This window comes from Taeniopygia guttata, chromosome 14, assembly GCF_048771995.1.
Source record: "Taeniopygia guttata chromosome 14, bTaeGut7.mat, whole genome shotgun sequence".
Classification (NCBI taxonomy): Eukaryota; Metazoa; Chordata; class Aves; order Passeriformes; family Estrildidae; genus Taeniopygia; species Taeniopygia guttata.
The window spans coordinates 6,139,932-6,154,457 of NC_133039.1; the positions used below are offsets into that span (position 1 = coordinate 6,139,932).

At 60.1% G+C, this 14,526-nt stretch overlaps 1 protein-coding gene and 1 long non-coding RNA gene across 3 annotated transcripts; one reads left to right on the plus strand and one right to left on the minus strand.

Moving 5' to 3' along the window:
- Window positions 1-1,034: 1,034 nt before the first annotated feature.
- On the minus strand, window positions 1,035-6,137 carry GRAP (GRB2 related adaptor protein). Its single transcript, XM_030285135.4, has 5 exons — window positions 5,962-6,137; window positions 4,878-4,975; window positions 3,712-3,834; window positions 2,498-2,666; window positions 1,035-1,841 (listed from the first exon to the last, which is right to left on the minus strand). Exons 1-5 carry the CDS (start codon window positions 6,037-6,039, stop codon window positions 1,656-1,658), a joined length of 654 nt encoding a protein of 217 aa, XP_030140995.4. The 5' UTR covers window positions 6,040-6,137; the 3' UTR covers window positions 1,035-1,655.
- A 3,864-nt stretch (window positions 6,138-10,001) lies between these two features.
- Window positions 10,002-12,296, plus strand: LOC116808969 (uncharacterized). Of its 2 annotated transcripts, XR_012058273.1 has the most exons (3): window positions 10,002-10,558; window positions 11,117-11,280; window positions 12,053-12,296. It is a non-coding gene; the product is annotated as an uncharacterized lncRNA (long non-coding RNA). The 2 variants fall into 2 exon arrangements; XR_004369246.3 differs by having other exon boundaries at window positions 10,002-11,280.
- The last annotated feature ends 2,230 nt before the right edge of the window (window positions 12,297-14,526 follow it).

Consider the following 14,526-nt stretch of genomic DNA (forward strand, 5'->3'; position numbering starts at 1 on the left):
TGGCTCTGCCCCGGGTCCTGGCAGGGCTCTGGAGGTTCCACCTGGCAGCTGTCACTGGGTTTAATGTGGGAAAAATCCAACCTGCACCGGGCTGGGCAGCGGGAGGCGAGGGGCGGGACGGGCCCTGCGGTGTTGGAGCTGAGGGTGGCAGTGAGGCAGGAGCAGAGGTGGATTTGTGGATTTTCACCTCTCCTTGCTCCTCCAGCCGCTGTCCTGCCAAGGTCTGGCCATGGTGGCCACGGCAAAGGAGCCAAGGAAATGTGCTGGGCAGAAGGAAAAAAGCTGTGTGAGGTTTTCCTCAGCGTGGCTTGGCTCCTGAGTAGTTGTCAGGGGGTCCCAACTGCCCCCACACCCACCAGGGAGGGGATGCCACATCCCGGGATCATGGTTTGGGCTGGAAGGTTCCTCAAAGATCATCTCAGTCCAGCCCTGAGGAAAGGGCGTTGATTAGGGGGTGGCAAAGAGCTCCAAGTTCCCAGAGCTGGGGGTTTGAGCTCCGGGAGGTGGCTGTCCACAGGGTCATCTGTCCCCTACACTCACCACGTTTCTGTGCCAGGTTCCTGCTCAGCCAGCCTGGACACCCAGAGCCACCCAAGGCCATGGGACCCCCGGCTGTGACCCTCAGGGACCCCCCAGAACCCCCATTCTGGGCCTGTGTCTGTGGCATCAACGCCAGGGTCCTGATGTGTGTCAGTATTTTCTGTTATGCCCTGACAGCCCCCGGGGTGGGGAAGAGGTGCTTGGAGAGGGGAAAAATGAGGATTTGGGTGCTATTTTTCATTTGTTTGGGATGTGATGTTTAAATCCACTGGTACAACGAGTTAGGTGTTCTGAGCACTGCGTTTCCTGAGTGCCTCCCTCGGGGTGTGAGGTGTGGGGGGCATTTGTGGGGGCAGAAAATCCTTGTGGGGGGTTGGGACGGGCATTGGGGTGGGGAAATGGGATATACAGTGCAAACACAACTCTACATGCAGAGAAGCAAAACTGCAGTGAAGCAGCAGCTGCGTGAATGGAGGGATGGGACACCTTGGCAGTGCTGGAAAAGGCAACACCCAAACACATTTTACTGGCCCTAAGTATAAAAATAATATTAAAAAAGCACAATTTACAGCTATGAACAGCACCCACAGGATGGAATCTGCCTGGATCAGCCTTCCCTGGTACCCCGAGCCCTGGAATTCCTCCATGGTTGTGGATCCTGGCTGCCTGCAGCCCTCCCTGGAGCTGGGGCTTCGCTTTTGGGTTTGGAGAGGATTTGGGGTTTGGGGTTTGGGCTCAGTCCCTCTATTGCTGTCATCCCACTGGATTGTCCTCTGGAAAAGGTTTTTTTTGAACACTCCACACTCCCTCCCCAGGAAGCAGCACTGGCAGCTCAGTCCCTGGGCTGGGGGACAAGGACCATCCTGGGGACAAAGGGACACTCAGGCCGTGTGGGCAGCTCTGGTGAGTGGGGACAACGGGGCTGGGTCCTGCCTGGTCAGCGTGGTGAGGGCCACTCGTGGATGGTCACTTGGAGGTCACTGTGGATGGTCACTCAGAGGTCACTGGTGGATGGTCACTCAAAGGTCACTGGTGGATGGTCACTGGTGGATGGTCACTTGGAGGTCACTGGTGGATGGTCACTCGGAGGTCACTGGTGGATGGTCACTTGAAGGTCACTGGTGGATGGGGTGGACGTAGCTCCGGGGGAAGAGCCCAACACGGCCGTAGATCTTCCCCTGCCACCAGTTGGGGTCAGGGCAGTCCAGGACCTCAATGATGTCCCCACGGAGGAAGGGCAGCTGGGAGCCTTCCTGGGCTGAGAAGTCGAACTGGGCTTGCACAAATCGGGGTCTCCTCACCTGCAGGGAAGCCGAGGGCAGGGGTTGGTGGGAGGAGAGGGGTCCCCACCTGCCAGCCCCTGGCACTGGGTGGCACTGCCTGGGTCCTGGTGGGGACGCTGTGCCACCACGGGATGAGGACGAGCCTTGGGATGCCTCCTTTGGAGAGACAGAAGCCAGAAAAGGGAGGAGTGGAGCGCTGGGGACAAGCCCAGGCGGAGGGGAACACCCCAGGGCACAAGATTCCCTGTTCTTGCTGCTGGGAGACCCAAACTGGGTGCCCAGGGAGGCAGCTGGCACCCTCTCCTCCCCAGGTCCTTCCCGGTGCTGGAGCTTTCCCCATCCCAGCTCCCAAAGTCCAGTTTTGCCACCTCCACAACCACTGTCCCAGGGCTTGGCTTTGCTGGAGTTTGGCCGTGCCGTGTCCTGGCTCTGCCACCTGCCCTGGGCATCACTCCTGGCCCGAGGGACGGGGATGTGTGCCCTGCCCTGCCCTGCCCTGCCCTGCCCCGCTGAGCTGCTCCAGGAGCTCTTCCTCCTGGCAGCACCGCCCGTCTCTTCTGCTCCTCACCCCCCTGAGGGCCAGCCAGGGATGTCCCCGTCCCTCTGCAGGGACACTGAGCCTCGAGGGGGCTCCTGCAGGGCTTTGGGACCCACGGCCCCATCCATGGTGGTACCTGCTGGCTCTGGTCCTCATCCCACAGGAAAATCTGCTGCTCTTTGGCAATCGTGGTCATCCTGTAGAAATCCACCAGCTCGTTGAGGGAGTTGAACTTTTCCTCCCAGAGGAAATATTTGCCGTTCCTCTCCCTGAGCACCTTGAAGTGCTGGATGTCCTTCCCGTAGCTGCAGAAGGAGGGAGGATGGATGGAGGGATGGATGGATGGATGGATGGATGGATGGATGGATGATGGATGGATGGATGGATGATGGATGGATGGATGATGGATGGATGATGGATGGATGATGGATGGATGGATGATGGATGGATGGATGATGGATGGATGATGGATGGATGATGGATGGATGATGGATTGATGGATGGATGGATGGATGGATGATGGATGTCACCCTGGGGACATCCTGGTGGCATGCTCTGAGGTGGGTAAAGTCTGGGGATGCTGGCAAGGTCAGGGTGAGCCCATGGGTCTGACTGCGCCCCTCCTGCCATGGTGGGGGTGCTGGTGGCACTGGGGTCACTCCTGGCCCTGCAATGAGGACCCACAGCTGAGCTGTGTTGCATCTCACCCCACAGGCAGCCACGGCTCGGTGCCAGGCCCTGGCACAGTGGGGCTCAGGGGGTGGCAGCGTGCCAGCCACATGGAGGGCAAGTGGCTTTGTCCAGGGCCACATGTGGGGAAGGCGTGGTGAGAGCTGCAGGTCTGGGCACCAGCCAGGAGGCTGCAGAGGCGGGATTGTGCTCTCCAGGCACCCCTGTGCCGCAGGAGGACAGGGCAGGCAGGATGTCCCTTGCTGTCACCTCACAGGGTGTGTCTGGGGTGACAGGCTGGGGTGCCCCGGGCAGGGGCAGGACCTGGCTGTGCTGCTGGTGATGCAGGGCAGAGCACAGCTCCCTTTCATTAGGGGCAAGAACCTCCTGAAACGTTCAATTAGGGATTAAAAGTGTGAGAAAGTGCCTGGCTGGCCTGGGGCTGTCCCCTGCTCCCCGGGCCGGGGTGGGGCAGGGTGAGATGCCCGGGGACAGGCTCTGCCCCTTGTACAGCCAGTGTCAAAGTCCTGGAGATGCTGAGCCCTGCATCCCTGGGGATGGTGAGCCCTGCATCCCTGGGGATGGTGAGCCCTGCATCCCTGGGGATCCTGAGTTCTGCATCCCTGGGGATGCTGAGCCCTGCGGGGTCTGCAGGGACCAAGGGCTCCCAAGGGCACTCACCTGACGGAGAGGGAGAACTCTCCCGGGGCGCTCTCGCTGTCTCGGATCAGGAATGCTCCCGGGTGATTGCGCTGGAGCAGCCGCTCCTCTGCCAGCTGCCGGGAGACCCTGCCCGCGTACCACCTGCGAGGGGCACCGGGCTGAGCCAGGCGGGCACCCCCGGGCATCCCCGGGGGAGGCACCGAGATTCCCGGTGCCACCGGGCTCCTCACGGGGCTGCGACCCTCCGCCGGCACTTTCTCCCCTTCCCTCCCCCTCCCTGTTCACCCCGGAATTTTCGGGGGGCACCGCAGGGTGCTGTGGGCGCGCTGCCCCCTCCGCGTCACCGGCAGCCGCCACCGCATCCTGTCACCTGCGCTGTCACCCTGCCTGTCCCCTCCTCCGCGTCCCTCGGGCCCTGCTGGGAGCAGCCCTTCCAGGGGGGGAAGCAGAAATCCCTCGGTGCCAGGATAAACCCCCGGTGCCAGGATAATCCCTCGGTGCCAGGATAAACCCTCAGTGCCAGGATAAACCCTCGGTGCCAGGATAAACCCTCAGTGCCAGGATAAACCCTCGGTGCTGCACCGCTGGCACCTCCCAAACCAGCTCAAAGAGCAGAGTCCCCCTGTCCCACCCCTGTGCCCCAATATTTCAGCTGCCTGGGCTGGGAAGATTCTGTGCTGCTGTAAAAACTGCCCGGTGAGTGCTCAGCCCCAGAGTTTAGCACAGGGCCAACCCTGCAGGTGCTGTGTCTCGCCCATCCCCTTTGTTATCCCAAACTGGAGAAGCAGTGGGATGTGCCCCGGGCTGCCCCGAGCCCACGCCTTCGCTCTGGCATTTAAATGTGATTTACCAGGGGCTAAGGATATATAAAACACAGGTTCAATCAGCGATGGATTAGGCTGGGCTTTAATAACACGGTAATAGGATTGTGTTTAATGCAGCCATAATCCCGTAACGCTTTGTTGTTCCCCAATTATCATTTATTTAGTGGCAGCTTGGTGTGAGGTTGGATTTTTGGGGGTATGTGGTTGTGCTGCTGCCTCTTGTCCCCTCAGGCTGTGGTGGCACTGGCAGACTGACCCCCCCAGCTCCGTGACTCAGTTTCCCCCCGTGTGGGACGACCCTGGCTCGTGGCAGACCTTTGGGAATTGGGATTGTTGCCTGGCTGGTGGGGCGGCACTTACGGGTGTGGCTTGACCTTGATGTAGTTTTTGGGGACAAAACCCTCGCGGCCGAACAGCTCAGCCTTGTACCAGTTCTGGTCATCTTCCATGTTGAGGATCTGAGGTGGGAGAGGAGCAGGGAGGTGTCAGCCTGGCTGCATTCCCCTGGCAGGGGGGCTGATGGGGACCCCATTGCTGCCCCAGACCCCACAACACCCACCAAGCATCCCCTGGGGAAAAGGGGCTCTGGCAGTGCTGGCACACCCTGGGGGCTTTGGGGTCTCAGAGCTGGAAGGTGCCCGGTGTTGTCCCAAACCCCTGCCCAGGGAAGAGGGTGAAATCTGTCCCTGGAGCAGGCAGGACATGAGCCAGGCCCCCGTGTCCCCCGGAATGGTGGCAGTGGGTTCTGCCACCGCTTCCGTGTGACATTTTCCAGCCTCCCCCGCAGGGGCCCGGGGCGGCACAGCTGTGAAAACAGGATCTGAAACCCCAGCTCAGGGCACGGGGAAAACACGCCGGGAGGCAGGGATGGCACGGATGGCACGGAGGGATTTGGGCTCTGGGTTCCAGGCTGGATGTGCCCCCGTGCCCCACAGGGGGCTACAGGGTGCCAGGGGTCCGTGAGGAGCCCAAAGGGATGAGCACATGGGCAGGGAGGGGCTGCCAGCACTCCCATCGCAGGGCTGCTGTCCCCCAGGGATGTTCTGAGCCCCTCTGGAGCTTTTTGGGATTGCCAGGTGGCATCTAAGCGCCCACCCCAATGCCAGTGCCCGGGTGGGTGTTTGGGCACACGCTCCCCCTGCCCTGTGCCCTCCAGTGCCCCCAAGAAGGGAAGATGTGTCCCAGACCCGAGGGGCTGCCACAGGGCACAGCTGGTGGCACTGCCAGCCACGGAGGCCACATGTCCCAGCTGGGGGTGCCCTGCTCTGAAGTGGTGGCACAGGCAAGCAGGGAATGCTCCTCCACGCTCCCAAATCCTCGTGGCCAGCCCCTTATCTCCCACAGAAAACCCCAGAAGCATTAAAGCCAGGGACAAAGGAAGCATTGGTGTCACCACGGGCCCACTCCGTCACCCCAAAACATCATCCAACCGTGTCCCCCGTACCTTCAGGGTGTCCCCTTTCTGGAAGGGCAGCTCGTCCTTCTCCGTGGCCTGGAAGCTGTAGAGGGCCACGGACTCCATGGCCGTGGGGACGTGCAGGAGGGGCCGTGGGGCCCGTGGGGCGCTGGGGCTGCACTAGGTGTGGGCAGGGCGGGCAGGAAACCGAGCTGATGGCAGCGCTGCCGGGGCACCAGGCGGGGCACAGCCAGATGTGCCAGCCCACCCCAGCGCCAGGCGGGGCACAGCCAGATGTGCCAGCCCACCCGAGCACCAGGCGGGGCACAGCCAGATGTGCCAGCCCACCCGAGCACCAGGCGGGGCACAGCCAGATGTGCCAGCCCACCCCAGCGCCAGGCGGGCCAAAGGATGGCAGAAGGATTTGGCATTCCCACCCTGCGGTGAGTTGGCGGGCAGCGGTTGGGGTTTAGATGGGGAAGGGATGGTGATGGGTTGAGGGTTTTGGGGAGGGGGTTTGGAGAGCACGGGCAGCGCTGATGGGGGACTCAGGGACTCAGATTCAGTCAAAGAATGAAAATGAGAGTTTCTAGGCAGGCAGACGCCTGAGAAAGAGCTGGAGAGAATGTAAATAATTCTTTATCTCTCGTTTTTCACGTTGTTTATAGTTAAGTTCTATCACCTCTGCACCAATGCTGTGGGTTGTTTTCACTTCAGAACCAATGGATTTGGTCCGTGCAAAGCTCTGTATAAAAGAGCAGCGTATTTTGAATTAAAAAGTGTTTTACTTTCAGCAGCCTTCTGAGTCAGAGTCTCCCCATTCCCATCCTGCCTCGACAGCAGCAGGGGAGTCTCTGGTTGAGCTGCCAAAGGGGGTTTGGTGGGAATGGTTGTTCCAGAAGAAGAGAAAGGCGGCGGGTGGGAATGGTGGAGGCAGAGGGAGGCGGGAGGATGCACACACCTGCTTTTTTGGGAATTCAGAGCAAACCCCTCATGGCTCAGCTCTGCCCATCGAGCTTTCAGCACAGCTGATGTGGCTCTTTGGGCTGTGGCCCCTTGGGCGAGCTGATTTTTCCCAGTTTTCTTCTGCAGGGCTTAGGGAATAAAAATCCCTTTTAGACTAAAAGTGAGCACTAAAACTTCCCGCTGCTCCCGTGGGCGTCAGGCACGGAGCATTCCCAGCGGGAAGGTCTCCGGAGCTGTTCAGCCTTCCTGTGTGTGGGCTGGGGCAGGGAGCACATGGAAAATCCGCCAGACAGCGCCTGGCTTTGCTGTGAGGAGTGGAACTGGGGACAGCTGCAGTCCCTGCCCAGGGATTTGGGCAGTTCCAGCCAGGAGCAGGATGCTGCTGCCATCTGCCCGGGGTGGGATGAGCCGTGGTGCTTGTAGGGCCACTGTGGGGACGTGGGCTCGTGATTCTCCTCTCCCAAACCTCATTCTCACTCCCCAGCTGCATCAGAAAAGCAAACGGCCTCCAGGCACCCCACTGAGGCCACTGCAGCGCCCGTGGGAAGGCCAGAGGGATGTGCAGGGTGTCACTGGGTGTCCCCACAGCCAGCAAGGCCCATCCCCAGTGGTTATCCCGGGATGTGCTGCTCCCAGGGGACACGGAGGTGCTGGCAAGGCCAGGAGGGTCAGGGAGGCCGTGGGAAGAGAGTTAGGGTTAGGGTTAGGGTTAGGAGGAGGGGACTCAGCAAATCCCCACATCCCTGAGAGACCCAGGGGATGGGAAGGCAGCAGGAAATCATCTTGGGATGAGCTTCCTCTGCCCCTCAGCAGCTTTGGGGGGATGGAGCTGGATGTTCCCTGGGGGAACAGCCCGGCAGAGCCGCTGCTGCAGCCAAGGGATGGATGCTGTCCCTGCTCCATCAGCCCCACGGGTGATGCAGAGGCCACTCCAGGCCACCCCACACGGAGAATAGGGCAGGAGGGTGACCGGGCATGGGAAGGGGTCGGTGTGGGAGACTCCTGCAGCCCAGGAGTGTGGTATTGGGGTGACAGTCACCTGTGCCATGGGGGACACGGGGAGCAGCTTTGGGGTTCGGGTTCATGGGGCAGCAGGGGGGATTCGGGGGCACCGGACTGGAGCCAGAGGTGGTCCCACAGTGTCTGGGAGGGGGCACAAGACAGTGGGGTCACAGAGGGTCACAGAGGGACACAGAGGGTCCCCACCCAGCCCAGCGTGGTGGCCAGGCTCAGGACCGGAGCAGCATGGGATGGTGCCAGCAGATGGCAGCAGTGCCCCAGGGGACACTGGGGACATCGGCCACACTGGGGACACTGGGGACACTGGGGACACTGGGGACACCGGGGATATCGGCGACACTGGGGACACTGGGGACACTGGGAACACTGGGGACACTGGGTACAGCACCACCTGCCCCTCCTCCACTCAGGCTCTAGTGAGGCAGGCAGCCCCTTGACACCTCTGTCACTTCCTACATCACAACCTGTCCCTGTCCCTGTCCCCGACCCCTCCCGCTGCCCCGGCTGCGCTCCCCGGGCAGGGTCCAGGTCCCTGCCGCTCACTGGTGGCTCACTGGTGGCCCGCTGGTGGCTCGCTGGTGGCTCACTGGTGGCTCACTGGTGGCTCACTGGTGGCTCGCTGTCCCCAGCTGTCCCCTGAGCACGCGGTGGCACGGTGGAGGTGACAGCAGCACCTGCACTCCCGGAGGGGCTGGGCTGCTCTGGGGCTCCTTTTCTGGAGCCAAACCCTGTGCCAGCCCTGAGCCGATGCCCGGGATCCTGGGGGACCTGTCCCCTCATCCCTGTGCCCTGCACGTCCCCTCGGGGGGACACAGGAGGTGCCACACGGTTGCTGTAGGTTGGGTGGCAAAGCTTGATGAGCTTTGGGGTTGGGTTCTGAGCTCAGGATCACCCTTGGGCACAGAGCAGAGCCTGGCAGCCCATCCTGCCCAGGCTTTGGCCAGCAGCCCACGCTGCCTCTCCCTCTGAGCTGGGGACTTCTGTGACCCTGGGGACTTCTGTGACCCTGGGGACAGGCGGAGGAAGGTGCCAGGGGCTCTGGCACTGCCCTGTCCCGGCTGCAGGGCCACTCCTGGGAGCTGCCTGCAGCTCCTGCAGACTCCTGCCTTGCCCAATCTGCCCAGCCCTGTTTCATCAACATCCTGTGTTTACCTGGCTGCAAAATCCCCAAGGGGAGGGAGGAAGAGGAGGGAGGGGAGCCTCTTCCCCTTCCTCTGCAGCCTGGGGAGCTTTGTTATGGACACGGCTCGGGGCTCCCCAGCTCCTCTCCTGCTGCTCACTGACCCCTTGTTCTGCCCAAGGAGGGGGTGTCTCAAGCCTGGCTTTGCCTCCTGGGGGGCTTTGGGCTGGGCTTGGATGGGGCAGAGCTGGGCAAGGCTTTGGGCTGGGCTTGGATGGGAAAGGGCTGGGCAAGGCTTTGGGCCGGACAAGGCTTTGGGCTGGGCAAGGCTTTGAGCTAGGCAAGGCTTTAGGCTGGGCTTAGATGGGAAAGGGCTGGGAAAAGCTTTGTGCTGGGGCTGGATGGGGCAGGAATGGGCAAGGCTTTGAGCTGGGCAAGGCTTTGGGTTGGACAAGGCTTTGGGCTGGGCTTGGATGGGGCAGGGATGGGCAAGGCTTTGGGCTGGGCAAGGCTTTGGGCTGGGCAAGGCTTTGGGCTGGGCCTGGACGGGAAAGGGCTGGGCAAGGCTTTGAGCTGGGCTTGGATGGGGCAGGACTGGGCAAAGCTTAGAGCTGGGCAAGGCTTTGGGCTGGGCTTGGATGGGGCAGGACTGGGCAAAGCTTAGAGCTGGGCAAGGCTTTGGGCTGGGCTTGGATGGGGCAGGGATGGGCAAAGCTTTGGGCTGGGCCTGGATGGGGCAAGGCTGGGCAAGGCTTTGGGCTGGGCTTGGATGGGAAAGGGCTGGGCAAGGCTTTGGGCTGGGCAAGGCTTTGGGCTGGGCTTGGATGGAGCAGGGCTGGGCAAGGCTTTGGGCTGGGCAAGGCTTTGGGCTGGGCTTGGATGGAGCAGGGCTGGGCAAGGCTTTGGGCTGGGCAAGGCTTTGGGCTGGACAAGGCTTTGGGCTGGGCAGGGCTTTGGGCTGGGCAAGGCTTTGGGCTGGGCAAGGCTTTGGGCTGGCTCACTGCACACCCCGGAGCAGGGAGAGGGATGGATGCTGCCCAGGACACAGCGCTGTGCTGGGGGCTGGGAGTGCAGCACAGCCAGGATCCAGGCTGTGCCTGGATGGGGAATGTGGATAAATCCTGTAGGATAAAGGCTGCAGCTGCCTGTGTGCCCAGGGGTGGAATCAGCCCTTCCCATGGGGACCCAGATGTCCCTCCAGCCTCAGCGAGGCCCTGCACAGGGAGGAAGTGACGTCCTGGGCTAGAAAATGCCACATCAGGGCCCCCAGACAGGATCTCAGAGTCAGCATTTCCCCCCACAGGAGCAGAGGCCACGCTGGTGACTCCTGAGCGCTGGATCCTGTGTGTAACTCGACTTCTCAGCCCACACTGAGGAACTCGTGTCACCAGTTACACCCTGGTGTAGCTGAGGACAGGGGATCAGACCTCTCTGGAGCTCACATTATCCCACAGGATCTGTAGGAAAACATCAACAGGAGGAGCAGACACAGACAATTGGCCACACTGGGTCCAGTGTGGCCATAAAAGGCTCCTTGAGGTGCTGGTGGTCTCCAGACGTGGGGCTGCATCTCCTCGGGGTCGGCATGGGTGGCTGGGACTGGTTTTGGGGGTTTTGAGCTGGTAAATCAGAGCAGGGCCCACTTGCCTGTGATGTGGGTGGGTTGGGAAGTGGCACTGTGCTCTCCTGGGAGAAACCCCAGGGCAGGGGGCTGGTGGTGGGACCTCACTTTCTGCTTTTGGCCCCAAAAATGGATCTGGAAAGGAAGTGAATGTCATGACACCTCAGGTGTAGAATTCAACCCAAAACCTTTAAGGAAGGATCGCTGATGGGGTCATCTCAAACAACCCTTCAAGAGGGATACAGCCTTGGGGGTGGCTGGGATTGGCTCCTGGGAGAGGCCAAACCCTGTTTTGGTGAGGAGGGAGAGCCCAGACACAGCAGCCACAGGGGAACAAACAGTGAGGAATTTTTGGGAGCCCCCAGGGCTCTGCTCTGGCTGCTGGGTGAGGTCACTGTCAGTGCCTGGCTCTGGGCACGCAGGGATGGGGGCTCAGGCCAGGATCATTTACAGAGGTGTGCCCCATTAATCACCAGGGCCAGCACAGCTGGGGGTTATTTGCCTCCCTGGGCTCTGTAAAAGGACCTGGTGGCCACTTCTTGGGTTTGGACTGATGAGAAGGGAGTGTTCTCTCTTGTGGCTGTGTCTTGGAGGTATTCCTGAGATCCTGCTCTTCCCTGGGATGCACCAAGAGCAAAAGGTGAGCTGTCCCTCTGTGTGGTGGCTGTGTCTTCCCTGGTGTGACCTGGAGAGAATGGAGCTGTCCAGATCCACCTGGAGCAGATCTCGTGGTGTCCTGGTCCTTGGCTCTGTCCTGGCCTTGCTGTGGTCACTGACACACCTGGGGGGACTCTGGGACCTGCTGGGTGCCCTCATGCAGGCCAGGCTCTAATCTGAGCTGTGGGAGGGATGTTTTCTGCTGAATCCTGCTGTGGAAATGTCTGATGGTGACTCCTGGGATGATGGACCGTGTCTGGCCTCCAGCCTCCATCTGCGCCTGTGCTATGGACAAGCCCAGGTCCCCAGGCTAAAATTTCCTAGCTGGGCTGATGCTGCAGCAGGGATGGGAGTGGGGAATGCTCTGTCAGCTCCCGTGGCTCCTCAGGAGCCATTCCCACACAGCTGAAGCTGGAGAACCCCCTGTGCTGCATTCTGCCAGCGCAGCACGGAGGTGCAGAGGGTCCCAGCTTTGATTCACAGGGAGACAAATGAAAAGGGTCCCTTCAAGTGGAAGTTCCAAAGAAAGCGGGCAGGAGGAGTGGGATTTGGGTGTGGAGGCTGTTTGTGTCGCTGTTTGCCGTGGGGGGAGGCTCCTGGGCACGGGCTGATGGAGTAACCACCCATTTCAGGGGATCTCCACGGCTCCTGCAGGGCTGGTTTGAGGGGAGCCGGGAGTTTTGGTCACATCCAGGCTCAGCCTGAACCGATTCCAAGAATCTCCCCCTCAACAAGAGCATCTGTTATTTTTCTAGGAATTAAAAAGAAAAACCCACCGCCGAGGGCTGTGCCGTGTGCGTGGGTGAGGGGACCGTGCTGTCACCCTGCTGTCACCGCCTGACTCACCCGGGGGGCTGCGACTCCCAGCAACAACAACAACAAAAAAATGTAGGGAGAAATTGTGAATGATGCTGGCTGCCACCGGGGTAGTCAAATTTCTGTTCCTCCTTCGGGCTGGCTGGTTAACAAAGAAGTTATTAATAACCAATTAAGCCACAACTCGCGTCACGCCTTCCTCTGGGAGTGTGGCAAGAGCAGCCCTGGTTCCTCCTTCGGCTCTGTCCCCACCCTGCCGCTTTGGGGGGACATTTGGGCTGCTGGGGATGGGGACATGCCCAGGTGGCAGCTCCCAGGGCCATGGTGACACCTCCCTGGGCTGTTGGGGACCGCCAGCACAGCGGTGACCCGAGGCTGGGGCACGGCGTGTTTGGCTGAGCCGCTGGTGGGGCAGGAATTTGGGCAGTGCCAGCGCAGATGGTGACAGCCGTGGGGACACGGAGGGAGGAGGAGGGTGAGGAGGAGGGTGAGGAGGGTCCCTGCTGGGTACTGATGTGCACGGTGCCACATGCCAGGCAGAGCTGAGCCGGATGCGCTCGGAGCACAGAGAATCCGGCACTGTGCTGCTCCTGAAACGCCCATTCAGGGCAGGAGCAGCAGGACAAGAGGGAGGAAGCGGAGGGAAGATGGAGCACTGAAGGCCTCTGTGTGTGGCTGGACGGATGCAGGTGCAGCTGTGGATTCCCCGGATGCTCCACACTGCCCTTGATCACCAGGGAGGCCCCCAAATCCCCAGCCCTGCTGTCACTCTGATTTATTCCTGTGCCACGCTGCCCAGTGCTGCCCTTTTTTTAATCTATAGGTGTGTGTATATTCCCTGAAGTGCCACCCAGGGTTGGGCTGTCCCTCGTTGCTCTGACCTCCCTCCTGTCCTCAGCTGAGTATCTGCAGGAAATGTTTGGTAATTAAATGGCTGTGAAAACTCATCATCAGCTGAAATCAGCCCCAAAGGACACACGGGAGAATCCCCACACGTGGCCTTGCCTGTCCCATCCCACACTGCGCTGCTCCCTTTGGAAAACCAACCTGCATAAAGCTGCTGCCCTGCTGGCAGAGCCCTGTCAGGGCACTTTTCCTGAGTGCTGATTTTCACCTGTGCAAGGCAAGAGGAAAAACTGAGTGCAGGTTTTTTTAGGAAGCCACAACAGAGCAGATGAATTCCTCCCAAGGGCTGTGTTGGGCTGTGATTTCTGACACATCAGCTGTGACAATCCAGGGTAATTTCACCGAAGCCTCTCCAGATGTCTGTGTGTAAATGGGAGCAGGATCTGGCCCTGTTAAAGGAACATTGCCCAGGGCTTTGCTCCAAGATGTGTATTCTTGCTTTCTGCTCTCTTAGCAAATGCAGCACTCCTAGGAGGCAATTCTGCATCTTAAATAGAAAGCCAAGGCACTGCTTTCTCTTGCAGTATTCCTGCAGAGCTGGAAACAGCATTTGCTTCAATAGAAGAGTTTGAGATCCCCAGGAAAATGGGACCTGAGCCCCCTCCCTGTGAAGCTGATGGCAAAGGAACAGTGTTGCTCTGACAGGGCTCGTGATGTAAGGCACTAACATTAGCAGAGGTAATAAAAACCCTCCCATGTAGGTGTGCTTGGCACAAGATGCAGTAGCAAGCAAAGAATTTGGTAAAATCCTGTAAAATATCTGTTTCTGCATGGTGTTCCTTTCAGCATCTGAAATGCAGATTTGTCATCTTCCTTCCTCCTTCCTCCCCCTCTTCCTCTCTCCCAGGCTGAAAGAGGAACTGGGTTTGGGTTTTGCTGGTTTTTGGGCTTTGCTGGGGGGCTGGTGGCCACTACAGGCTGAGCAGCTCAAGGAGCTGCTGCTGAGGTTGGCAGCAGGACCCAGTGGTGTGTTATGTCCATTTGTCACATTAATGTCCCATGGTGATGCCCTGCTGCCCAAAGTGGGATTTCAGAGCCATTTCATGTCAGGGGGGGTTAGGTTGGATATTAGGAAAAGGTTCTTCCCCCAGAGGGTGCTGGCACTGCCCAGGTTCCCCAGGGAATGGTGCCAGCCCCGAGGCTGCCAGAGCTGCACAAGGCACAGGATGGGATTGTTGGGGTGTCTGTGCAGGGCCAGGAGTCGGATCAATGATCCCTGTGTGTCCCAGTCTGGCATTGCCTGGGAGCAGGAGGCACCACGGGGCACAGGATGCTCTGGAAGGGCTCAGATGAGCAACAAGAGCAAGAGTTTGATGGTGGGTGAGCTCCAGCTCCAAGTGGAGGGGACAGTGTGGAGGGAGAGGTGGCTGGAGGAACTCGGGGAACTTCTGGAGCAACAGGAACATTCTGGACTGGGCACAAAGGACTGGAATTACTTGTGGGAGACCCTCAAAAACAGCTTGGGAAGGGGCTACAGCCCCTCTCCAGTGTGGGCACCTGTGTCTTC